Source organism: Podarcis muralis, chromosome 1 (genome assembly GCF_964188315.1).
Source record: "Podarcis muralis chromosome 1, rPodMur119.hap1.1, whole genome shotgun sequence".
Lineage (NCBI taxonomy): Eukaryota > Metazoa > Chordata > Lepidosauria > Squamata > Lacertidae > Podarcis > Podarcis muralis.
Window position 1 is genome coordinate 32617830 of NC_135655.1, and position 26185 is coordinate 32644014.

Genomic DNA, 26185 nt, shown 5'->3' on the forward strand with positions numbered 1-26185 from the left:
GTACACAGATGTGATTTTCACAGAGTTTTATCTTGTGTGAAAATGCCCTTGGATCATTATAAAAATCCACAGCTGACTTACAAATGGTTGGAGGCTGTCATGCAGCCCTCCCCAAGTTGAAGCCCTCCAGATGTTTTCAAATACAACTCCTATCAGCCCCAGCCATCACAGCCTATGGTTGGGAATGATGTGAGTTGTCTAAAATATCTGAAGGGACCTTGTTGGGGGAGGCTGCTGGAATATGTCCAAACGCAATTAAACTAGGCTTTTTAGCTAAACCCGTATACCTCAAAGGGCTAAATATACTTACTGACAGCTGAATCCTATTCCTGCTTCCTCAAAAAACCTATTGAATTCAATGGGACTCACTCCTAGGTATGTAGGAGGTATCTGAGACCTTTTAATCACATCAGTTTAGATCCTAAATTTTCCTGGAAAATACATGTATTTGTTATTTATGCCCATAGCTGTCAACGTTTCCCTTTTTTAAGGGAAATTCCCTTATTCCGAGTAGGATTCCTCACAAGAAAAGGGAAAAGTTGACAGCTATGTTTATGTCCTTGAAATCCGTTTCTGTGTAGTGTGAGTAGAATTGCAGCTTCTAATATCTCTATCCTAAACAATGAACCATTTAATCTATTTTGTATTTTTTTTTTTCAAGTAAGGACTATCTGTTGAAACTTCTAGATATTAGTGCAGCTAGATTTCACTAATCAGACACATTCAGCAGATGAGGGCAAGTTTTCTGGCTCTTTGGACTCATCAACGGCACTAAAAACAAATTCCGGGATGAATGCGTAGGCACAAATTCAGCACTGGCCAATAACTCTTGCTACGAGTTTATCAGATGGGCGATAAACCCCGTTCCTTGCAATGCGACGCGCAACGCGATCCTGCGCAGGTTTACGTGGACATATGTCCCACGGAGTTGCTTAAGGAATCTTAGCGTGGTTTAACCCTCAGGATGTCGTACCCTTCTCAGAAAGCGTGGGTCCCAATCCCCACTCATCCCCAACATTCATTGGATCTTCTCAGGCCAGCCAGTCACTATCTCTTAATTATCCTACTTCGCAAGATGGTTGTAAGGATAAAGGCGGGAGTGGGGAGGACCAGATATGTGGGAGGTAGGTAGGTAGGTAGTAGGTATGTTGGTTGGTTTGCAGTCTCGCCCCCGCAAACTTTCTTTGGATCTGGGCAGCCTAGTTGCTCATTTTCTAAACGGTTCGACTCACAAGTTCCCCCGCGTTCATTCTAGGACAGGGAAGCCTCTTCTCAGAATCTCCCTGATCAGAATTGTAGCAATTCAGATCCGCTGGAGGTTCCCTAGACTTTACAAGATGATCTGCTGCGGATAATGTTGCCACAGCCTGCTACTTCGTAACATCCACGTTGCTCCAGTCTTTGGCAGTTCTGCGTGCAAACGCGATTATTAACATCCTCTCCAGACTTCTTTCTCCAGCATCTTAGTCAAATGTATTGGGAACATAGAACTTTATACAGAGCCCGACCTGTGGTCCATGGAGCTTGGTTTAGTAACTGGCACTGGCTCTGCAGAATTTCAGAGTCGAGGACTTTGCCAGCCCTGGCCACTTGAAAAGGGGGGTTGGGGGTTGGAATTTGGGCTTCTGTCTGCGAAGCATGAGCTCTACCTCTGAACTTACCATCCTTCCCTAAATTGAGGACCTCAGACGTTAGGCGTTTGGTGCCTGCGTCTTGGCACGGCGAGGTGTGTGTGTGTGTGTCCCCTTTATCCGGCTACAAGTCGCGCGGCTGTAGGGTTCAGTCTGGAAAGGAATGGTTCGCACCCATTCACTCTCCTTTCCTGGGGGCTGCGATGACTCGCGCGTGTGAACGACCAGATGCAGATTAAAAACCCCTCCAACAGAAAGTTCAGATCAGATCAGGAAACCATGTTTGTCAGATCACTCTATACGTTCAACTTCGCTCTAATTTCGCGGGTAGGAATCGCATGATGTGTGTATACGTGTGAAGGCATCCTAAAGAACGAAATTCCAGATCGAAAATGGTTCATGGAGAGGGCTGTGCGTGCTTACTTTCCTCTCCTTACAGAGCCTTATGACCACGCGTCAGATGCCTTCTCCACCAACTTCTCCGAAGTCACATTAACTTCCGAGGGACAGCTGCTCATCTGCTGCATCAAAAGACAAGGAGGAGTCTTGTGGACCCTTGAAAATTGGCATGTTTGGGCTGCAATTAGAATTGATGCTTTTGAATTGTGGTGCTGGAGGAGACTCTTGAGAGTCCCATGGACTGCAAGAAGATCAAACCTCTCCATTCTTAAGGAAATCAGCCCTGAGTGCTCACTGGAAGCACAGATCCTGAAGCTGAGGCTCCAATACTTTGGCCACCTCATGAGAAGAGAAGACTCCCTGGAAATGACCCTGATGTTGGGAAAGATGGAGGGCACAAGGAGAAGGGGACGACAGAGGACGAGATGGTTGGATAGTGTTCTCGAAGCTACCAGCATGAGTTTGACCAAACTGCGGGAGGCAGTGGAAGACAGGGGTGCCTGGCGTGCTCTGGTCCATGGGATCACGTAGAGTCGGACACGACTAAACGACTAAACAACAACAACACAACAACAAGCCCCATTTAACTCAGGGGTCCTTACTTTTGAGGAGACGTGTCGACGGTGGCGCGGCCATTGTGGCAGGCGCCTTTCCTGAGCTTGAAAGCCCAGCTGAATAGTCACGCCTCTCTCATCACGAAAAGTGTGGGGTCGTCAAGGCAAGTGCCCTCCAGGGACCCGCATCTTCACTGATCTTTGGTCATGTTGACTCGGGCTGATGCGAGCTCGCTGGAGTCCAACCACATCTGAAAACCACCTCGTTGACTACGTCAGAATAAATCCTAGTTTTTAAGATGCCAGCAGAACCGTCTATTTATTTATTAGATTCCCATCCCTCAATGTGGCAGTATACATGGTTTCCCCTCACAACAACCCTGTGAGGTAGGTTCGGCTAAGAGACGCTGAATGGTCCAAGATCAACCCAATGAGCTTCTTAATACTTGAGTGGGGATTTGAATCCGGGTCTCCCAGGTCCGAGTCCATCAGTCTAACTCTAACCCAGTGCTTCTCAAACTTGGGTCTCCAGCTGTTTTTGGACTACAATTCCCATCATCCCTGACCCACTGGTCCTGCTAGCTAGGGATGATGGGAGTTGTGGTCCAAAATCAGCTGGAGACCCACGTTTGGGAAACCCTGCTCTAACCAGTACAACCACATCGGTTCTGATTCCAAGAATAATAAGAGCCCGCTGCCATTAGGCAGCAGATATAACGCCTGCTTCTTGGGAGAAAAGCAATGACAAACCTAGACAGCATCTTAAAAAGCAGAGACATCACCTTGCCAACAAAGGTCCCAGTAGTGATGTATGGAAGTGAGAGCTAGACCATAAAGGAGGCCGATCGCCGAAGAATTGATGCTTTTGAATTGTGGTGCTGGAGGAGATTCTTGAGAGTCCCATGGACTGCAAGAAGATCAGACCTATCCATTCTGAAGGAAATCAGCCCTGAGTGCTCACTGGAAGGACAGATCATGAAGCTGAGGCTCCAATACTTTGGCCACCTCATGAGAAGAGAAGACTCCCTGGAAAAGACCCTGATGCTGGGAAAGATGGAAGGCACAAGGAGAAGGGGACGACAGAGGACGAGATGGTTGGACAGTGTTCTTGAAGCTACCCGCGTGAGTTTGACCAAACTGCGGGAGGCAGTGGAAGACAGAAGTGCCTGGCGTGCTCTGGTCCATGGGGTCACGAGGAGTCGAACACGACTAAACGACTAAACAACAACATAACAGGCGACCGCGTCGAGCTTGAAGAAAGGCAGGCCGACCTTTTGGCTCCTATGGCGGTGGGTGCCCTGCTTTGGAGACTCCATTCACGACCCTTGATTTGTGGCAAGAGGGAAATTGCACTCACGGCTACCTGGGTGGCGAGCACATCTGACCGAGTCTCTCCGATCAACATCATGGGGGCAGCCTTTATTTGCACGAGGCTGGCCAGGAGCGGGGAAAAGCGCACGGGTTCCTTTGAATATGTCCAAACACAGTTATCGGTGGGGAAATGCGTCCGAGATGCTGCTTCGTTGTTTGCAAGGAAACCAGAGAGGCTTCAGGCCCTGGCTGAGAGCGCAACCTGTTATCCCCTAGAAGCGAGAGGACCGAGACCATTTCGTGCATGTGAGGAGAGAGTGCCTGCGCCAATGCTTTGTTTCCAACCGGTTGGTAAATAAATGATCCCCGGGTTGCTTGCACGCTGCTTAATGGGAAAGGCGCTCCCTGGAAAGTCAAGATAAGCAGGATCAACAAATCTGGCCGAAATCTGGAGGGGGGAAAGCGGCGGTGTTCGGTGCTGGTGATGCGATGGGCTTGGGTTCAAGAGGAAGAGTTGGGCTCGCTTGTGGGTTCAGCAGGTTCTGCCTCTGCCACGACCGCCTCTCGCCTCCGATCCGCGTCCAGACTCTCGTTGGAGAGCTGGTTGCTGAACAGTATCCCGAAGACCTGGGTTCAAATCTCACTTCTGCCCCGATGTCGTCATCAGATGACCTGGCTGTGTGATGTTCCTGGATTCACAGATCACATTTCAGCCACGACGGATTCCTTAGGCAAGCCACTCCATCTGCGAAATGGGCATAATAAATAGTAGTCTAATTTATAAAGATCAAACGTCTGTCTGTATGGACTTTGCGCGCCACCGGGGCTTTACAGGAAGAGCCGCGGGTGCAGCAGAGGTTAATCCAGTGTTGCTCTTAGGTTGGGAGACCGAGGTTCACATCTCCGCCATCTTCTTGGCTGACCTTGGACCAGCCCAGTTGCTGCCTCTCCACCGCACCTTCTTTGAAGCGTTTGTACGATTAAGAGCACGATCCCACGCCTGTCTAATCTGAGTCCCAGTCAGTGAAGTCAAAGGAGCTTACTCCAAGGAAAGTGGGTATAGGATTAGAACTAAAAGGGGGCATATATACCACCCTGAACTCTTTGGAGGAAGTGGAGTAGAAGAAATCAGGTAGATAGGTGATGATATTCTAAGTATTATACGCAGCTGGGAACATCCCGCTAAATTCAGTGAAATATTTTAGCCTGCATCGGGCTAGCTGAGAATTTCTGCGGTAACCGCAGTGAATAAATTGCAGTCCAGAGACACCATTTGACCTACGGGTTTATTTAGTTATGTGCACACTTTTTAGTATAGTTTTCTGCAGTCTCTCGGACATAAGATCATCTCTCTGCGAACCGCTCTGAAAACACAAAAGTGAAGGGCAATATAAATCTTGTAAACAAACTTCCATTATAAGTGGGGTTATTGGTTTGTTCTTGTTTTTATTGGGTATTTTGTGTTCTCATTTTGATTTTTAGGTTGTGAACCGCCCTGTGATCTTCGGTTGACGCTATGCAAATTTAATAAAATAAAATAAAATTCATTTTCTTTCGACTCCGCCTTTTCCCTAGCCAAATTGCTTTATTTTAATTATTGCTAATTCATATGCCGTATTTTTTTTGGTGGGACTAAACTTTCATTAGCTCGCTCGTATTCACCCGTGGCCAATCCTGGGGTCGGAGGCAGGAACACTCTCACCTGCGCCTGCACAGTCCACCTCCCCCGCTACGCTGCTTAGCTCAGGTGAGGCAGGAGTGATCGCTCCCTTCCCGTCTCACAAAATGGCCCATCTAAAGCTTTGCACCGGGATCCCAAGCTAGGCGGAGAGATTTTAAATCCTTAGAAGTGTACCTACCTTAATGTTTTCTGCAGCTTCCAAAATGGGCAGGGTCTTGGAGAGAAACAGAAAATGTCATTTGGGGGGGCACATCAAGCTACAGACTCCGAGATCCAGCCACTCCTGATTTACAGGGTCTCACCCCTATATGCCCAAAACATCCGGTTGGGAACTCAGCGGGGATTGTTTCTTGCGTAATAGGCGCAAAAAGGACGGCGCTCCGAATTTGGAAGGCTCGCCGTGATTAATTGAAATTGATTTGAATGGGTTCCAAAATCTGAAAAGGCACGAAAATTTCGCATAGAAAACAAGCTTGGAGAAATGCAAGCCACTTCACGCGTCTAGACAGAAGTATGGAGAGCAAGAGGCAAAGTAAAGGCAAGCTTCTGGCTTTTCTGACCCAGAACCTTCGAGCCTCCAACCCTTCTAGATCTTAATTCTTCATATACATACTGGGAAGATCAGACCTTCCTATTATATATGGAATTGCGCCTGTGAAGCTTCCCACTGGCTGAGCCGCTGAGGTGGCTCGGAATGTTCACCAACATTCCAAGTGCGGGGAACAAAACTAACGACATTGGCAAACCAGAAACTATGAGTGGAGGAGAAATTCTCAGCTTAGCTGGATCTGAAATATCACAGGACAGGAGTTTTATGGGATAGGGTAGGGACTGGCAAGAGATCTCAGGAGGTAAGGAAACTAAAGACAGCGAGCGCAGGAGCTGAAGGAGCAGGTCATACCAGGCAGTCAGGCTGCAGTCCTAACCACAATTACTCTCGAGTCAACCCCATTGCATACAGGGGGACTCATTTCCAAGTAAGCATGCAGAAGATTGCATTGTAAGAAATTGATAAATAAGGTGGCGGCTTGAGGGGGCGAGTCGAAGAGGGCAAGGGACTCTGAAATGTACATATTGAACTGAAGCGAGGCGTTTTGGAGCTTCCACCATCCTATTTCCTTGAATTGGCGCTTGTACTTGCACGTGTGTGTGTGTGTTTTTTGAGCGACGGGGTTTAGGAATAGCCGGGGAAACGGAAGATCCCGCGCCCTCTGTACAGTAACCATTTGGTTAAGGCGCGCAGAAGCTGTTTAAATCCACAATGCCTCCCTCCCTCCCCCCACACCCCAAAAAAGGTCTCCCTCCCTCCTCCTCGTAGCCGAGTAAAGGCGCTGTTAACAACTTTGCCCATAATTCCGATCCTGACATAAACATTGGATTTCATCTCCGCTTTGACAGGGATCCTGCGGACAGCCTAGAGCAAAGGCGGGCAGGTCTTCACTTCTCCGGAGCTGAATGCGCCAGTGCCCTCCTATTGTTTAGACTTTAGAGCATAATGTTTGTGGTATTCATTGGCTTAACAAAAAGCCAAGGCTGCGTTTCATCTTTCTTTTGTCCAAGCCAGAGAGAAGGCGTTTAATTTTGGAAGGATGGCGAGGGCGAAGGAAACGACCAACACCTAGTTGTTATTATTATTATTATTATTATTATTATTATTAGGAGCGTGGATAGTTTTTCACTAAACATAGAGAGACAGGCAAAGCCGGCGAGGGGAGATTTTAGGATCTGTAGCTAGAAAGCTGCCCTGCTCTGAAACTAGCTGTGACATCTGGTTGGCCACCATCGCGAGAGACAACAGCGAGCTAAATAGACCATTGTTGTTACCCAGCAAGCTCATCCTTTTGCTTCAGAAGGATTAGATGCGAAATTCCGGTCATCCGCAACTCCATTATCAGGTTTAAAACAAACAACCTTTTTTAAAAAACACAACCTCTGCTCATCCCTTTTTGCAAGGAGAAGATCCTTTTTTACACTGTCGGCTATCTTAATGGAGAAATCTAAACACTGAGAAAAGCGAGAAGCATCCGTTTCCCCCTTAAAATAGAAGGGGAAGTTGAGGCCACCCGCCTCCACGAGAGGAAAAACAGTGAGAGTCTTCCTCGTCCAGGTTAGCAGTCGGATCTGGGGCTGCATTACCTGACAAATGTCAATGAGAACACACCTGGGTATCAAGGTGAAGCGGAAGGCAACTTCCAAGCTAGCGAGCTTTCTGCCGACCTTCACGCAAGTGAAAGGGGGTTGGGGAGTGTATCAATGATGAGAACTGCACGGCCGGTGCTAAAATAGCCACTGGGAAAGTGCCCCACTGAAATCAGTGGGAAATGCTGTCTAAGGATCAGTTGCCAAGTTAATCTGCTGCAGCCAAAATAAAAGGGTGTGTGTGTGTCGTGTCACCTTAAAGGCCAACTGATTTATTGTAGCCTGTTTCCGTGAACAAGACTCCACTTCATCAGAAGCGTAACGTGTAAATCTGAACTTGCAATCAATTGTTTTCCATTTTCAGGGTAGTCGTGCATCTGGTAGAGCGGGCTGTGGTCATCATATGACTGTGGTCGTAATAAATATGTTGGTCTTTAAGATGAAACAGCACTCTTTGCTGATTTTGCCAGTGCAACAGCGCATTGCAAAGCACGTTCACTTGGAAGAAAGTACCAGGCGTTTAAAGCGGTTTCTTCCTAATGCTTAGGATTGGAGCCAATTTGGGCTCCAGGGTTTAATTTGTTTACAGTGCTGCAAATAACCGTCTTGTGCATCCGGTTAAGAGTCTATTGTTCCCGGAGAGACAAACAGCCATTCTTTCCCATTACTTGCGAGGAGGAGTCTGGATTTTGTGCAATATTTATAGCAAAGTCCTAACCACGTCCGCTCATAAATATCGAGTTCGATGGGGCTCATTCCTAGGTAAGTGGGGTTAGGTTTGCAACCTTAGGGGGAGATAAGAAACCCTCTTGGCGCATCGCTTTTATAGCAGAGGCCCTGCCACGGTTGCATTTCCCTGGGGGGAGGATGGAGAGCCCCTAGGTAAATGTGTGTGAACGAACAGAGACAGACTCTGTAAAACACAGACGTAGACAAAGAATTGCCATGGTCGAGTCTCTCCTAAATATGATGCGCGTATCATTGTTCTGGTTCTTAACATAAAAAAGTAGTCTCGCGGTATCTTAAAGGTGAATAGGTTTATAGTGAGGCGAGCTATCCTGATCTGGAGTCCTGTGTATCTCATTAGGGTGTGCTCCATAGTCCACGAAGATTTCTCCCCCCCCCCAAAAAAAAATTAAAAATCCGTTCATCTTGTGCCTATTTTTTATTACGGTATGTTCCTTTTGCTGCAATGAGCTGACAGATATTCCCCACCGCATTCTCCGCATGGATTCTTTCCCTCGGGATTATCCATTTCCTCGCTTTCTCCTAGTGCAGGAGAAATTCAGCAGCGCTGAAACGCTCGTCCACACGCCCTTTGCTAGGGATCCTCCAGACACAGGAACACCGTGCCTAAAGGAAGGAGTTTTTCAGTTGCTTTCCAAGCAGTCTCTCCCCCGGGGAGTTAAAGATCAGGGTTGTCGCGGCTGTCTCGCGCCCCATCGCCACCGCCCTACACCCCCAATAAGCCGCTAGATGTGAACGAAAGCGCTTAGCAAGGATGCCGTCGGACCTCTCCCCTTCCTGCGCGCATTCTTTGAAAGTGCGCGCCAGGAGGGGATGTGCGAACGAGCCCCACTAATCTGTTTTTTCCTCCGAGGTGCTTAAGCTCAGCAGAGGTCGGCTCTTGGTGGTTTTTTTAAAAATAACACCTCCTAGAAACAATGACGGATTTTCAGTCCAACACACCTGCGTCCCCCCCACCTCTCGGCTCAAGTGCCGTCTGGTATGCAGCCGGGAGAGGGATGTTCCCGCAGTGGGCGACGCGCTTAGTTTTGCTCGCATCCGGGAGCCATGCGGAACTCGCGTCCCGTTGAAGCCTGAGCAGCAAACCTGCCGATCGCTTGGGATGGCCGGGCATCGGGTCCTCCTTCCGTCCAGCAGCTGCGTCTCAAAAAAACAGGTGTGCGCGCTTGAGGTTGTGGCCGGTCAACAGGAGGCGCTGTGACTTCGCCCAGAGTTGTACCTTCGGTCTCACAGTCACACACAAATCTCTCATCGACCTCTGAGCAGAGAATTCACAACCACCACAAAGTGGGGTCCGGGCATCCTTCCTTTGCTGGTGCTTTCTGCTTAAGGTTTGCAAGCGGACAACTTAAAAATATATATATTTAAACTTTATTGCACAAAACCAAGCTTTGAGTTCAGGTTTGAGTTGGGAACTTTTTGTACGCTGTTCGAAAGTGTTCCAATCAAAATAAGAATAAATCATAAAAATTAGTATTAATAGTAGTAGTAACAAAACAACAGCTATTTTATTTCCCTATCTCTGTTCTGGTGTAATATATTTCTGGAGCTTTAAAGGCATGAGGAACTACGCACTTTTGGTCAATTAATGGAAATGGGGTTTCTCTGGTCATTTAAGCTATGCACACACGCGCGCCCACACACACTGCATTTATTTAATGATTTATTTATTTTGCTTTCAGTTAAGCTCTACCTTGAAATCAATAGCGTTTACTTCCACATATGCGTGTTTCAGGATCCGGTTGCTAGAAGGAAGTTCAAAGAGAGCTGCCACCTCATCCTATACCCACCTGAGGGTGGTTGTCGTTGTTTTTTAAGGGCGGGATCGTGGAAGCAAGCCATGCTGCAATCCTAAAGACTGGAAGTCACACATTGAAATCTGTGAGATTTGTTACCGATGGTGAAACTGAAAAGGTGTCCAGAGTTGCAGCTATGTAGCGGCACTTTGATCCTAAATGGAGTGGGCTCCACCCTGCCAAAATCAGCCCCGGTCCACATAAATGAACGAGACTCATAAATGCTTCACTGAAATGAATGGGGCTTTAAGCAACTGCATCATGGTACCCATTCATCGCAATGGGAGCTACTTAGGACCGGAGAGGTCCATCATCAGCCTGACAGGCAGGAGCATCTCTTCCCGCACCCCTGGCCCTCTTTTTCTCCAAGACCCAAGAAAAGGTTATGTCTTCTGTAGCAATTCATCCCCTATGTATTGTATTTCAATGCGTCTTTAATTTACAGTGTGATCATATTCAAAAGCAGTTTGTCCTTTCGTGCTTTTATCTTTTATTTCCTTAATGGCACATTTTCATCCCTTGTTCTCGCCTGCTGATTTGAGACATTTGTTTGTTTCAAGGATTTGACTTAATTCCGTTGCCAGATTTTAGGCGGCTGCGGCCAGAGAAAGGACAAAGAGAGAGAGAGAGAAAGAGAGGGATGAGAGAGGCCGCCTTTTGTCGACAGGTTAAACCATACGTCTTACACCAAGGACGTTACCTTAAAAAAAAAATTATTATTTTTTACAAAACCGTGTTATTTGCTTACTTTAAATGGTTCAACGTAAATGGAACAACAAACAGATGCCATTGAAAACTATTATCTGTGTATCGCTTTGCTGTGTCCCAAGAACCACGTAAAAACGAAAAACTGGGTGCACAACCCGTGTAAACCGAAACGCTTGTTCCGGATGTAAGATTCCTCCAACGAAATCAATAGAAAGAAACGATCTGAAATTAAGTCGAGGCGGCTGCGATTTTGTAAGGGAATAAAGTTGTGGCGTAACCAGCTCTGGCATAGTCAATAGGAACTTGAATTCCTCCTTACGCGTGTGTGGGGACTGTGGTCCATACATTCATTCAGGGCAAGGCTGCGCCATCATTTATAGCAGTTGAGATTGCTTCCTTGCCATTGATGTTCAAACTCTTAGGAACCGCATTTCGGCACCGCCACCAGTTAAAAGCAAGCAAGCAAGCAAGCAAGCGCGCACACACACACAACCCTGATGCGATCATGTTTTTCCAACCCAAAAAAGGAAAAGGAGCCACATTCCACTTAGAGTCGGCCAGGGCAAAATGCTAGAATTTGAAAGCATATTTTATTCCATCGGTTGCACTGGAACTAAATCGCCTTTTCAGCCTCATCCTACTCAGTAAGGCCGATTGACTTTACTGGGATCTGCTCCCGAGGAAGTATGCACGCAGTCCGGTGCTAAGTAACGTTCCTCGGAAGGGACACTTACCATGTTCTCAGAGAAAGACTTGCGCCCCCGTAGGATTGCAGGCACTGGCCCTAATACTTAACATTATTTGGAATAGAGGAAAGGCTGAGAAGCCTCGGTCTCGGTTTAAGCAGCGATCCCGTGCACTAAACCGGCAACAAGCCCCACAGAACATAGCGGAATATAGGATCGCTCTATAAATAGAAAGGAGGGTGAACCTAGACGACGTGCGTTCGACCGGTGTCCCACTGCTACCGATGGACAAAGTTGTCCATAACTGGACCCACGCCCCCACTGACTTCAACGGGAACGAAGTTCAATTAACAAAGTCTAGATCCAAGCCATGGAAAATCTCTCCCACCGTGCCCCCTCCCTCCTTGTCCAGAGCCCCTGAAACAAATTTCTGGACCGATTTGCTTGTTTCTACGAAGTGGTTCCCCATCCTCCGCGGCCGGCCACCAACGTTTGGGAGCAATGAAGACAGCACCCTGTAAAGGGAACCTCAGCCCATTTACTCGGAAGCAGCCCTATTCGAGTTAATGGCCGAGTGGGATCTGCGGAGGATCGCCTAACACAAAAGCAGGGGATACCGGCAGATTTACTGAGAAGCCCTAGGGGCGTGGATCGGGGCCTCCGTCCCGGGAAGGGGGAGCCCCTGCTCTTTTTCCGCCGGGGACCCTTCTGCGGGGACGCTGGCCAGCCACCCACCCATCCAGCCAGGCCAGGGGCGCGGGGCGCCAGCCAGAGAGGGATGGCGGGCGCGCAGGCTGGCTGGCCGCGAAGCTGCTCGGCGTGACTCACCTGGGCCGCTTGCCAAGCCGAGCCGCCTGGCCGACCTCGCTATTCATTGGGGCCGCGCGCGTCACGCGGAGTGACTCATTCACACGGAGGCTCGGGGCTGCTGGACGGCGCGGGGACGGGGCCAAAAAGGAGCGGGGAAAGCCCGTGCGCAATGAAGGCGAAACTGCCCCCAGGAGCTGCCTGGGGAGATGGTCAGGCAGACGGGGATCTGTGGGAGGGGGGCAAAGAGGCACACATGGGGTCCATCCTGTTGCCCGCCCCCCCCCAACCCCAGAAGCGGCCACCAAGTGAAAGGGGTCGCCTCTGCTACCCACCCCCTCGAGCAAAGCCAGCCAGCCCTAGGCGCAGGTTGCTCTTCCCAATCCAAGCAGAGAGGGGGCTGCGCTCGCCTCTCTCTTGGCATCCCCCCTCGCCCCTCCCCTTCCCCACTGGAGGGAGGGGGGGTTGGAGGAAAGGAGGGGGGCAGTATTTTCCCGTTTCCCTCCTCCCTTCACGGGTCCCCACTTCTGTCTCTCTCCCCCCCCCCAAACAGCACGTCGGTGCGCTTAAGCCAATTACACCGCTTTGCGCCTAAAGTGCCGCCCCGGGGGAGTTGCGCGCGGCCTTGTTTGCAGGTGCATCTCCGGCTTTGTAGGTGCGAACGTCTTTGTGCGGGCGGACAAATGGGGAGAGGAGGAGGAGGAGGAGGAGGAGGGGAAGGAGGTGGAGAAGGAGGAGGAGGAGGAGGTGGGCGCTGCTGCTGCTGCTCCTGCTCCTGCTGCCGCCGCCGCTGGTGCGACGACGTAAGATCCACCTCAGCTCAACTCCCCTCGCATCCCAGCCAGCACTTCCTCACTTCCTCGAGTGGCTGTCCGCCGCACACCGCTTGCTGCTGCCTCTGCCGCCGCCGCCTCCTCCTCCTCCGCCGGGGGGCTTGATCGAGCCGCAGCTCGGCTTCCCCCGCTCCGGGACTGCGGGCGGGGGGGCTCCCCGGACCCGCCACTCGCCGGGAGGGGCTGGATGGTTACCCCGGGCAGGCTGGTTCCAGGATGTTAGGGACCGTGAAAATGGAAGGGCACGAGACGAGCGATTGGAACAGCTACTACGCCGACACGCAGGAGGTGAGCCGAGCGGGGTGCAGGGAGGGCTTGGAAAAGGGGCTCCGTCCGCCCCCTCGAGGTGTGTGAGAAAGGGGGAGCCAGGGTCCGCTCCCAGAACCCGACGAAGCCCAGGTCTGCCTCCCTCGACCTTCCAGCTGCCCGGGAACCCGGGAAGGAAGGCGCCAAAGAGAAACTATAGAGGGCAGGGGGGAGATCTCCCTGGCCGTCGAGTGGACGGAAAACGGGAATCCTTGGTTTCATTCTAGAGTCTCGCCTTGGAGACCTACGGGCGCCCCTACAACGCCTCTTGATTCTGAGTTAGGGCCTTGATGTGTGGGGCAGGGGGTGGGGTTGTTTGAGGCAAAGACCCCTTCTAACCCTCCCGTCGGGGAAAGCTTTCTGCCTCGTCGGCCGCCTTCTCTCTCCCTCCCACCCCTCACTTAGGCTGCTATTGCACTCTGCTGAGCATAACAATCGTTCGTGTGTACTTTGCAACACGCTTCTTTCAAGGCGGCGGCGGCGGAATAAAAACTGAAACGGGAGCAATTCTCCCCGCGACCGGCGGGTGGCGCTGCGGAGAATAGGATCTCTGGAGCCTGCGACCAGGAACCGGGCTCTGTTTTTTGCATTGTCCATTCATATCCACGTTCCTGATTTAACAATATGCTCCAAAGAACTTCCAAGAAAAGATCAAAGACGCGCAAACGAACAATAACGGGTGGAGGAGCATGTAAAACCCCGATGGGGCGGAGGGTGGGAGGGAGAGAGAGATGAATGTTGCCCTCTTAACTGAATAGGGAGTGAAAGGCGGAAAAATACCCCCCAAAAATGGCTTCAGCTGCGAACTGAGCCTTACAGAACGTGAAAGGGAAAGTGACAAGATGATACGAACGAAAATCAAAGTGGGGGCGGGGAGGGAGAGGCACCCAAAATCAAGCAGACCTGACCTGACGGCGTGTGTAGGCAAAAAAGCAGATATTGCTCAACATTGCTTTCCTCCCCAATGTCCCGGGTTCATATGCGCTGCCTGCTGTAGGCTCCGGCTGAACATATGTGTTTGTGTAGGCTGTCGTATTCCGGATTCTTATTTAATACTGAAGGGTCAACAGAGGCCAAGGAAGGGGTTTAGATTAAATGTATGCCTCTTCCCAGCGCCATAGGCACTCCGGAGGGGGGGGGACCCTAAAAAGCCGCTAGTATGCTAATGTGGGGCCCTTCATTGGTAAGCATAATTCATCCTTCTCCGCGCCAGATTTCCCTCTCTCTCTCAATTTGATTTTCCAGTGTTCTATTGACAATTTTACATCCAGTTTTATTTATCGCTCACCCGACCGCACACATTATTTTCCCATCCAGTCTTGCTCCGTGAAGGATACTTGATTTTTTTTGTTTGTTTTTTAAAAAAACCTATTTGTTTTATAAATCATAGCACGCCAGGCAAGGGGGGGAAATGATTCATTTATGGAGAAATAGTTTTATATAGAATATAATGCTTATATAGAAATTATATTCTCCATCAGTTATTCTTAGTCACACTGCATAATCTTAGGATTGTTTACTAAAAAAGAAAAAAAGTCAGAAGTAGGGGAACCGTCTGTGTATCACCCACAATATCACAACCACCTCTACAATATGCAAACGCTGTCGCTGAGATATTCTGCAAGAAATCTCAGGCATATTATAAATCTCTTAGCTTTTAGGAATTTGGGATTCTATATTAGAGAACCGGGACTATACCTACTGAACGTTTAAAACACAAGCAAACTAGGAAGCGAACCTCTGGGATGCCCTTTCCCGGATTCAAGCCCAGCTAATAGCATGCATTTGCTGCAGTGCAATTGTTTTAGTAATTATATTTTTAAAAAATTAAGCGGGGGTTCGCTTTCTCAGTCTATTTCCCCCCCAGACTGATTTATTTTATTATTCTTTGGGCTGTTCTTTTATTCCAGACCGTTCTGTTATTTGGGACTCAACGTGGGGAAACTGGCGGAATCTTAATTTAGACGGTCGAAAGGTTTGATGAAGCTTCGGTTGACTATAGACCTCGGGGAAATAGATGGGCGGAGGGAAGCTACCTTTCGCCCCCCACCTCCAAGAAAAGGCTGTGTTGTTTTGGGCCCAAAAGGTGCAGTTGTTCATTTTGTAGAAAACTTCCCGGCGGGCCAGGAATGCGGGGGCAGCCAGCACAGAACAGGAGAGAGAGAGAGAAGGGGGACGCGGGGTTTGTGTCAAAGAGGCCGCAAAGTTTGTTTTTCCCACCAGCCTCTCTCTGAGACTTTGGGAAGCTTTGGGGAAGGAGGCCGAGGAGGAGCCACGACCTCGGAGAGCTCCATTTCGCCGCCTTGCAACAAGGCGCGGGGATTTCGACTCGGCCTCCTTCGGGAAAGGCACCTGCCTCGGCGGCCTAGCCCAGTGGCAGACCCGCCACCCGCTTGGGGCAGCGCTGCAAGCCGTCGGGTTTCCCTCCTTCCCTTCCTAGGGATGCGCTTTCCTGTGGCGGCGAGGCTGGCGATCTTCTAATCTTCTAATGGCGGCTTCTAATCGCCGACCTTTCTCCTCCCCCGCTGTAATTCTTAAGTGTATTTGATTCTCACTGGTGTTTCCCTCTATTTTTTTTAAAAAATGAAATAATAGTGCACGACCTGGCCTTGGAAAAGGGGAATCTCTGAAGGAAGCGCCGGGCTTCCTCGGATCCCACTTTAGATGCCCGCGGCAAGGAGGTGGAGTGGCTCGTCTCAGCCGGCGCTTTACCCTGCCAGGACCCGGGAGGGTCTGTGGGTGTCTGATCCTTTGGGCCGACAGGTTCTTCCCCCGCGTGTCCCCGAGTTCTGGTTTGTTGCGCGTAATTTGGCACCCGCAGCCACCCACTCGCGCGGCCGGGATCTTTGCTTCCTAAGAACAGGGCCTCGTCTTAACAATGCAGGCCGCATCCAAACATCTCCACAACTCTTGTTTTTACTTTCTGTGGAGTTAAAGGCGCTACAGCAGTTTGTGGTTGATCCTCCGCACTCTTTACTTTGAAGGAAGGGAAACGTTTTAACAGGATGCGCGCCAAGCTGCGACGCCTTCGGTGCAAATCGGGACCTTTTACGGATACGCCTTGGTTCTCCTATAAAGTTAGATCGAGTAGATTCATAATGTCGCTGTCCTTCAAATGCAAACCATGAGAGAGAGAGACCTCTCCCCCATTTCCTTCTCACACAACCCCCCTCCCCCCCAAAAAAAACCCTTGATCCATCCAGGGCCAATATGTTTCTAGAGTTTGGGGGATCAATTTGGACACGCTCACTGCCCCTTTAGCGAACTCTGTGATAAATCGCAGACTAGAGACTAGGATACGGTTAGGAAGGCGCCGCTTTGAGTGTAGTTTGTGAGCGATAGTCGAGATCCTAATCCTCGCCGGCTGGTTGCGTGAGAAAGGAATCTTGCGAGAGCAGCTGGGAATTCACCAAGGTGACCAATAAAGGCAAAGGTCGGAAGGGACTGGGGCAGCCGCTGGGGCCACGGAGGGAAGGGAGGTTAGGAAGGCAGGCAGGTGCGTTCCGGTTTCTCACCTCCTTTCGGCCGTCTAAATTAAGATTCGGCCAGTTCCCCCCACGTCTAACCAGTGTCTCCCTCCGCAGGCCTACTCGACGGTGCCCGTGGGCAACATGAACTCTGGCCTGGGCTCCATGAACTCCATGAACACCTACATGAGCATGAACGCCATGACCACCAGCGGCAACATGACGTCGGGCTCCTTCAACGTGTCCTACGCCAACCCCAGCCTGGGCGCGGGCCTGAGCCCCGGGGCGTCGGGGGGCGCCATGAACAGCATGTCGGCCATGGGCTCGGCGCTCAGCCCCGGCGGCATGAACGCGATGGGCAGCCCGCAGGCCTCTCTGAACGGGCTGGGCGCCTACGGGGCCATGGGCCCTCCGTGCATGAGCCCCATGGGCTACGCCGCGCCGTCGCTGAGCCGCGGCGGGCGCGACGCCAAGAGCTTCAAGCGCAGCTACCCGCACGCCAAGCCGCCCTACTCGTACATCTCGCTCATCACCATGGCCATCCAGCAGGCGCCCAGCAAGATGCTCACGCTGAGCGAGATCTACCAGTGGATCATGGACCTCTTTCCCTACTACCGCCAGAACCAGCAGCGCTGGCAGAACTCCATCCGCCACTCGCTCTCCTTCAACGACTGCTTCGTCAAGGTGGCGCGCTCGCCCGACAAGCCCGGCAAGGGCTCCTACTGGACGCTGCACCCGGACTCCGGCAACATGTTCGAGAACGGCTGCTACCTGCGCCGCCAGAAGCGCTTCAAGTGCGACAAGCAGCCCGGAGGAGGCAAAGCGGGACAAGGTGCCGTCGGGGGAGGAGGAGGAGGTGGTGGTGGCAACGGCAGCGAAGGCAGGAAAGACCCCGGAGGAGGAGGAGGAGGTTCGCCTTTGCACCGAGGCGCCAAAGGTGGCCAGCTAGAGTCCGCCCCTTCGAATCCCGGCTCGGGCAGCCCGCAAGGCCTGGACCACAGCGGGAGCGGAGCGGAGCTGAAGCCGTCGGTGGCCTCTTCCGCCGCAGCTGCGGCGGCGGCTGCTGCTGCTGCTGCCGCGGCAGCGGTGGCAGCGGCCTCCGTGCCCCCCGGGCCGAGCCTGGCCTCTCTGGGTCACCCGGGCCACTCTCTGGGTCACCACGAGTCTCAGCTGCACCTCAAGGGCGACCCGCACTATTCCTTCAACCACCCGTTCTCCATCAACAACCTCATGTCCTCCTCGGAACAGCAGCACAAACTGGACTTCAAGGCTTACGAGCAAGCGCTGCAATATTCCTCCTACGGGGCCGGGCTGCCGGGAGGGCTGCCTCTGGGCAGCGCATCCATGGGCGGCCGGGGAGGCATTGAGCCCTCGGCCCTGGAGCCGTCCTACTACCAAGGTGTGTATTCCAGACCCGTCCTAAATACGTCTTAGCTGGCAGGGACTCGAGGGCGCACCAAGCAGCAATCTTCCTCCCCAGCAGGGCTGGTTGGTTTGGCCTCTCCCATCCTCCCCCTTCTCCGAGATCTCTCAGCCGAAACTGACGGTGCGTTTCCCCCCACACCATCCCTGCGCGGCGGGGGAAGCAAAAGGAGAAGGGGGCGGAGAGCAGAAGAAAGGACTGTTACTTTATTATTATTATTATTGTTGTTGGTATTGTTATTATTATTGTATCCCCCCCCCATGCATAGTGTTTATTCTATTTTGGCCTGGAAAGTCCAGCAAATCGCATCCAACTCCGCAAACAGACACTGTATATACCGCCCACCTTCCCTCGCCATGACCACGAAAGAAAGATTGATTTCCAACCTGTAAATTATTATTATTATTATTGGTGGATTTCCCCCCCCCCCGCCCCACTTTAACCTTCTTCAGTGTAATCTCATCAGATTTAGGACCTTAACCAATAAAAGCAGACCTACGAAGATGCCTTATTCTAGTGAGTCAGATCTCTCTCTGGCTGGCTTGCTCCTGCAAGGTCTCAAGACTGAGCTGTTCCAAGTTTTTCTCCCCAATCCAGCCCAGCCTTTAGACAAATAAATAAATGAAAGCCAGAATGAGGTGGAAAGGGGGCCTTCTCTGCATACACAGGCCTCTCCAGATCAAGTCCCAAATGGAGAGGTTTAAGTTAAATTTAAATTAGGAAGTCCTCCAGGGACAGGCGATACAGTGCTGAATATATAAATGCATATATATATATATATATATATATATGCCAAGGGAGTGAGTCCTTGAACAGAACAGCCCCCGGTCCCACCAGAGCCTTGGGGAAAGGAAATCTCCTAACCAACCCAGAGTTGATCTGACCGGTTCGGAATGGCTCCTTTGGGAGAGATAGGTCACACGCCCATGGACCATAGAGCCTGATCCTGAACCCCCCTGCCCTAACTCTGCAAAGTGACAGGGGTCGCGGCTGGATATGGATGCAAAGTCGCAGGGGTCGCAGTCGTTTTAATTTCCCCCCTCCCTCCAAGCTGTTACTCAAGCGTCTCCTTCACCGGGAAGCGCCCTGGCCACGTGGACGGCCGGGTATTTAATCCCAGGACCCCTTCCCCGCCGCGTGCATTCTCGAACTATATCCGTAACAACAATAATTATTGTCATTCTCTCCCTCCCCCGAATATTTTAAGATAGAAGGGGTTCTCTCCCTCCCTCTCCTCTTCATCAGATCAGTCTATGACCAGTCATGATTCTGCCCCTCTCGAATTTCTCGTGGCCGCTTAATTATCGCCGTTGTTAGCACGTTCATCCAGTGTTAATGCACTTTCCACAGGTTTTTTTTACACACGATGTTTTAGCCTAGCCAGACGGGTTGCTTCCCTTCCTCCTCTCCCCCCCCCCCACTTCCCCTCCCTGTTCGCTTTCACGACGTCCTTAATTTATTTGCACGGTTTTATTACTTTCTTTCTTGACAGCTTGAAAGTGCTTTTAAATGACGGTTTTAAAAAAAAATGACACACACCATTTTAAAGAAAATAAAAAAAATCTTAATTTTATAATAAATGTGATTGTAATTGAAAAAAATGTTTTGATTTTTTTAAAGGAAAAAAAATGACAATATAAGCAGCGACGTATGTTTTTGGGTTTTTTGCACCCCCTTTCTCTCTCTCTCGATCATTTGCAGTTAAGGACTTTAAATAAATCGAATATTATCAACGAGAGAATTTTTTGGGTTATTTTATTTTGTTCCATTATTGGGTAGGATGGCTACGTCTATATTAATTAAATGGTCTGGAATAGAAAAAGAGATGGAGGGGGTAAACAAAAGAATTTGATCCCCCCCCCCACTTTCCTAGTTGATAAATTAGGACCTCGCAGGGGCTCCTGTGATACAGAATAGGGATGCCCACAACCCGTTCTTGCAGCACATAAAATATTTTTTTAATGTACTGAATATTTAACAAGCAGCACATTCCTACAGGGCTAGGGGGAGTCTTATCACAAACTTAAACCTTCTCTCCTTAGGTATGGGAAGAAAAAAATAGAGCATCCGATCTGCCCTAGATTGCATTGAAGGAATACTGTTATTGTTTTCTCCCAGCAGAGAAATGTTGTTTTTAATTTGGGAGATAGGGTTGAGGTTCTACTATTGTAATGTGAATTATCGAGTGATGAAGCCCCCCCATCCCTCTTATTTTACATTAAGAAAAGACTCAAGTTTTAATCGACCACCATAAGAACACGGGGGCGAAATGTCTGCAGCAACCCAAACAGGGATGTTGCCATTGGCTTTAGTGAGAAACGGGTTGCATTCACTTAGCGAGTTTTAAAAATATAAGCTGTGTCGGTTGCTGAAACTGGCTCTGTTGCCCTCGCTTTCTTGTTCATTGGAAGGCGGCTCTGCAGTTTGGTGGTGAATTCTAGTGTGCAGTTTCCGTTTTATTTTTCCTAAGTCTTTGCTGAGGGAACGACTTGTAGCAGACGGTGCAAAAGATCGCTTCACTTTGTAGTGGAATTTAGCGCCAAGTTAGCAAGAGAGGAGGAATCGGCGCTGCTCTCACTTTCCTGGTCCTGTCCGCACCTCCCTTTAAATTAGCTGAAGTTACTGCTTGCAATATTTTTTTGGGGAAATCAAATCCTTCCCCGCCTCCCCAAAAAGTTTACCAATACACAAGTTTGTGTATCGAGTTGCTGGTTAGTGTTTGAGTGTGTCCTCTGTATATTATTGGGCTCCAATTGTAGCTGCTCATATTCAGATTTCGCTGTTGTGACAGAAGCCTTTGGAATGAGAACATTTTAAGTAAGGCTTTCGGTATTATTTTTATTCCATCAGTATGTCTGTAGAAGAGGCCAGGTCTCTATTTCGAAGAGTCTGAAATGCTTTCAGATTATATGGCTGCAAACTTAGACACACTTTGGGCGGAGGCATCCCACTCAATTCAGAGGGACATCCATAGGGGAAACATGGACCTACACATACAGCTGGAGTCCAATCCTATCCATGTTTCCTCGGATTGATTCCAATCCTAGGCATGAATCCCCACTGAATTCCGGATGATAGCAACCAGTGAGGCAAGAATCCTGGATCAAAGTTGGTAGGTAGATTGTTGCTACTGCTACAGGAGTAGAGAGAATCAAGGTAGCAATCCTAAACAGAGCTCCAGAGAATCTGGTGTAGTCGTTTTAATGCTGGAAATCCTATCCATAGCTCCCCCAAGGGGTACTTACTTAGGCAAGGTGTGCGCAAAGAGTTGCAGCCTAAAGCCAAGTGTTGTGGCAGAGGGTTTTCTGGGCCGGAGATCCACTTCCTTCTATGCAGATCTAAATTCACACACCAGTTCCAAATCACCCTTTTTAATTTCACCCATCGCACTTGAGTTTCAGGGTTTGCTTATTATGTTCTGTTGTCGCGTTGAGAGAGGGGGTCCCCGGTGACGATGAGGGTGAGGATTTATTTATACCGCGCCCATCTGGCTCCAAGCGGTGGGATCTCCCATTTTAAACCTGCTTGCTTCCGTAGCCCCCAACTCCCTTTTCATGTTTACAACGACTAGGATTCAGAAGCGTCGCTGGCCTCATTTGGCGCTACCTTGTTTATAAGCACGTTAAGCGGGGGCTTCCAAGATCACCAAATGCTTCTCATTACACTCAGTGTCTTAATTCAGTCAATCTGAGGAAAGTCGGCCCTGAAACGAACAGCGCTTGCTTCCAGGTCTAGGGCCAAGGACCGCTAACCACAAGCGAGGAGGAGGCCGTGACCAGCTGCTCCACTCCTCGCCCTCCCCTTTTCTGTGCCAGCTTTCCTAGGCTCGGTACCAAGAAGACCCACCAAAACAACGCCCTCCTTAACAGCACATCATTCTGGACTGCGAGGGTCGTGTGTATGCGTGAACCTGGGTCCCATTTCCCTTTCGTCTGCCCATTCCAGACACACTCAACAGAGGAAAGGCCTGCGTCTCTCGTCTAATATCCGCACAATTGGTCCCCTTCTCCAGAATTCAGTTGCATAAAAGGAGACTGTCAAACTCTACTCCGGTGCAAATATACTGTAATTGTACGAGATGGATTCTCAAGTAACGCTGCATTTAGGAGCTGGGCTTTGTTTCAGAGGGGTTCGTTCGGCTCACTCTCGCCTATCAAGACACTACAACTCAAAACCTTCCAGCAGAGAGAGGGCAAATAAACAAGAGTTGTGGGGGGGGGGGGTTGAGGGGGGTGTCACAGGGAGAGAAGGGAAATCAGCTGACGCTTCCACGCTCTTGATCCGAACTCCAAACCTCACTTAGGTTGGGTTAATAAAGGCATCGCTCTAATGTGGATTTTGGATTTCTTCTTCTTGTGGGTCAACATGACTACCATTACCTTTTGCGGCGCTTACTTGGGTCTGCCTTCCGAGTAAACTATGAGAGGATCGGGCGACCCACATATTTACTTGGATAGACGTGGCTTATTCAGGGAAATGCGTACCTGGACAGCCTGCGAAGCTTTTGTAAACTGCTTGGGGGGGGGGGGTGGAGGAGAGAGCGCGGGCAGTTGGAAGTGATAGACAGCTCGGGATGAATTGCTTCGTGAGTAAACACCCATAGGATCCGGCTGTTGCGCCCAGAACTTGGGCAGTTTGATTGTAACCCTAAGCACTTTCTCTAGGGTTACAGTCCTACACACGTTTACCCGGCAGTAAGACTCGGTGGGGCTTACTTCCGAGTAAACCAGCTTAAGGTGGCGCCCTTAGACTGGATTCTCCAGTAAGTCCAAATGCTGAGGCGTGAGCGAAGCCCCGGGACATCTAGCCCCGAGCGGGATTCAATCTCACGGATTTGGGGTCCGGCTAAAAGTAGAGGCCGCAGCGTTTGAATGAGATCTCCATATGGGTGACGTGTGTTTTTGTTTAGTTCAGACGTGTTAAAAGGAGCCCGCCTCCGCTCTTGTTTCCCATCTCCTCATCTGCATTTCAAAACTTTAAGGGGTGCAGCGGGGTGCCTTGCCCATAGCCTATTTCCCTGCTTAGCCTATTTCCCTGCTTTTTAGAAGACATCTGAAGACAGCCCTGTATAGGGAAGTTCTTAATGTTTGATGTCTTGTCATGTTTTAATTTGTTGGGGCAACCCAGTCAAATGGGCGGCATATAAATAATAAAATTATTATTATTATTATTATTATTATTATTATTATTATTATTATTCCTACTACTACTCCAGGCATAGTCTATCTATTCAGAGCTTCGATTAAAAGACTTCTAGAGATTCAAAACAATGCCCGGGCTTTTGCTAAGGCTCCGTTCTTTTGCAAAGGTGCAGAAGCGAGAGTGTTTAGCCAGGAGACGAGTTTCAAAGGGACCCACGAGGAAGGAAGCGGGCCATCTGCAGCCCACAAGGATGGTTGGATTATGCCCATCGCAACTGTTCCCTAAGAGACCTTCGTCTCTTATTTTCCACAAGGCGTGTGTGTGTGTCTTCCCCTCCTTCCCCCACAAAATAAGCAACGATCATAAGAGATGGATACCGGGGTTCAGCCTTCTCCACTGTAGGCAACACGCGGCGTAATTGACTTGGAAGATGTACTCCGCGCCTGTGTAATAAAAGATATTCACCTGCTCCGTCTGGCGAGGCATAATAATAATAAGCACGCGCGTCCTTCTGCCGGGCTGGTTAATGCATAGCACTTCTGGAAAACCCATCTCTCTACGACCTTTATTCTTAATCAAAGGGGCTAGAGAATACGTGGTCACATCGAAACCTCTAGCCAAAGGCATTTCGCTGCAACACCAGAGCGCGGTTGCGTCTCTGGAAATGCTATGGACTTTTTCCTCTCCCCCCCCCCCTTTTTTTCCAGACACACAATACCTGATAATGAGGCCCATTGACTTTCAGGGGATCGATCTCCCTGGGTGCTGCGGGGAGTGTTATAAACAGCTCGCAACTTTTAAGTAATATTATATTGGGCAGTAACGGCGGAGAAAAAGCGCTGCGTCCGGATAGTAGTGGGGAGGGAGAATGGTGTGAGTGGGGCAGCGGGGGGGGGGGAGGTTAGGAGGAGCAAGGGTTCATTCATTACAACAGCCTTGTAAAAATACTTTCCCTACTCCAGCCACTACTGCGTTTGTTTCGATGTCAATTTCAAGGCAACAGAGGGAAAAAGCAAAGCTGTTTATTGTCTGGCCGACTCTCAGCTGTTGCCATATCTGGTTTCGGCGGCGGGCATGCGTGTGGGTTTTAATCTTTAGCATCCCTAGCCTGGCATCTTCTGCCCCAGAAGCAGAGACAGGCGTCCTGGAAAGCGACATTCTCTGCAAGTCTCGCTCCGCCATCCGCTCAGTGGGGAAGGGGGTGTTTGCTCCCGACCCCCCCCCCCCCAAGCGAATTCAGTCCTCCTCCTCGCCGTCGATTTCTTCCCCAGGGGATGCTTGCGCTCTTGTTTCGCTGTCCCGCAGCATAGCAAGGACATAGGTAGATTCCGGCGTCAATGGGGGACGCTCTGGCTTTCTTCCCTTCTTCCTGGGGACGCAGGAAATGCCTTTCCTTTTCAAATGCAATTACCTTCCTTTAACAAGCCACGTGCTAGACAGCTAAAACTGTTGCCATCATTCAGGCTCATTTAACTCCATTAAACTCAAGCAGGGAGTAATTCAGCATATTACTGAAGCCTTTTAAGAGAGCTAACTGGATTTTGGCTAGTGTAAAAGACCCATATGGGGAGGCGGGAGATGGGGGAGGGGAGGCCGGGATAGATTCCCCATAGAGGCAGAATAGGGCCGTTTGCGGTGCAATACAAGCCCCAATTACACCAAAATTCCCAGGACAATATTATGTGGACTGGGAACTGCTGTATATATTTTGCAGTTTATTTCTCTCCACGAATCTATTCCGGGGCCATGCTTGCAGATTTACAGAGATGCAGCGCGTTGTTTGTTAAGAAATCCAGTTACAGTTGTTGATGTTATTATTGTTATTATTATTAATAGAACAAGAAGAAAATATTCTTCTTCCTCAGGGGTGAAAGAGATTGCTTCTCCATCATAATAGAAGTATTTCTGTTTGCACCACGACATCCTTACAAAACCTTCACTTTATTGATTAATGTAAGATGGACCTGCTGATGAATTAAGCTTCGATGGCTCGTGACCATTTTGCCTTTTAAAAAAAAATATGAAGCTTTAAAGGGAAGGATATTTTGCAATTGTTCCAGATAACATCCCCCGTGACATTTGACCTCCTTTTCCCGCACCACATTTTTCAGGAAGACTTTGCAGAAAATATTGAAGGGGTGGGCATTTGTGGCTGAGACGAAACTTGCACTTTCATTTAAATGAATCCTGGTTGTGCTCTAAGGGGGCGAGCCTAGAAGTGACCCACTTGGAAGAAAGCTTCATGGGAATCAACAAGATCGACTGCCTTTAAAAAGTGCTTAGGACTCGGGTGCCATGAAAACAAGCAGGAGCAGAAAACAAATCAGAAGATATAGCTGTGTGTGTGTTCGTGTAGTCTATATATCATAGCTCTCTCTCTCTCTCTCTCTCTCTCTCTCTCTCTCTCTGGTGTGTGTGTGTGTGTGTGTGTGTGTGTGTGTGTGTGTGTAAGCGGTTTTGAACCAGAGGTTCCGTTGCTATGAATCTGTTTTTATGAATCTCAGTTGCCTGGAAATCTCTCCCCCCCCCCCCTCCAGTCCTTTCAAAGGAGCACA

The 26185-nt window shown here is 49.7% G+C and overlaps 1 protein-coding gene and 1 long non-coding RNA gene across 2 annotated transcripts; one reads left to right on the forward strand and one right to left on the reverse strand.

Moving 5' to 3' along the window:
* Positions 1 to 10111: 10111 nt before the first annotated feature.
* On the reverse strand, positions 10112 to 13108 carry LOC114584948 (uncharacterized). Its single transcript, XR_003703767.2, has 2 exons — positions 12481 to 13108; positions 10112 to 10853 (listed from the first exon to the last, which is right to left on the reverse strand). It is a non-coding gene; the product is annotated as an uncharacterized LOC114584948 (long non-coding RNA).
* A 40-nt stretch (positions 13109 to 13148) lies between these two features.
* Positions 13149 to 20229, forward strand: FOXA1 (forkhead box A1). The gene is made up of 2 exons (XM_028720330.2): positions 13149 to 13580; positions 17183 to 20229. The coding sequence occupies exons 1-2, from the start codon at positions 13509 to 13511 to the stop codon at positions 18497 to 18499; spliced, it is 1389 nt and encodes a 462-aa protein (XP_028576163.2). The 5' UTR covers positions 13149 to 13508; the 3' UTR covers positions 18500 to 20229.
* The last annotated feature ends 5956 nt before the right edge of the window (positions 20230 to 26185 follow it).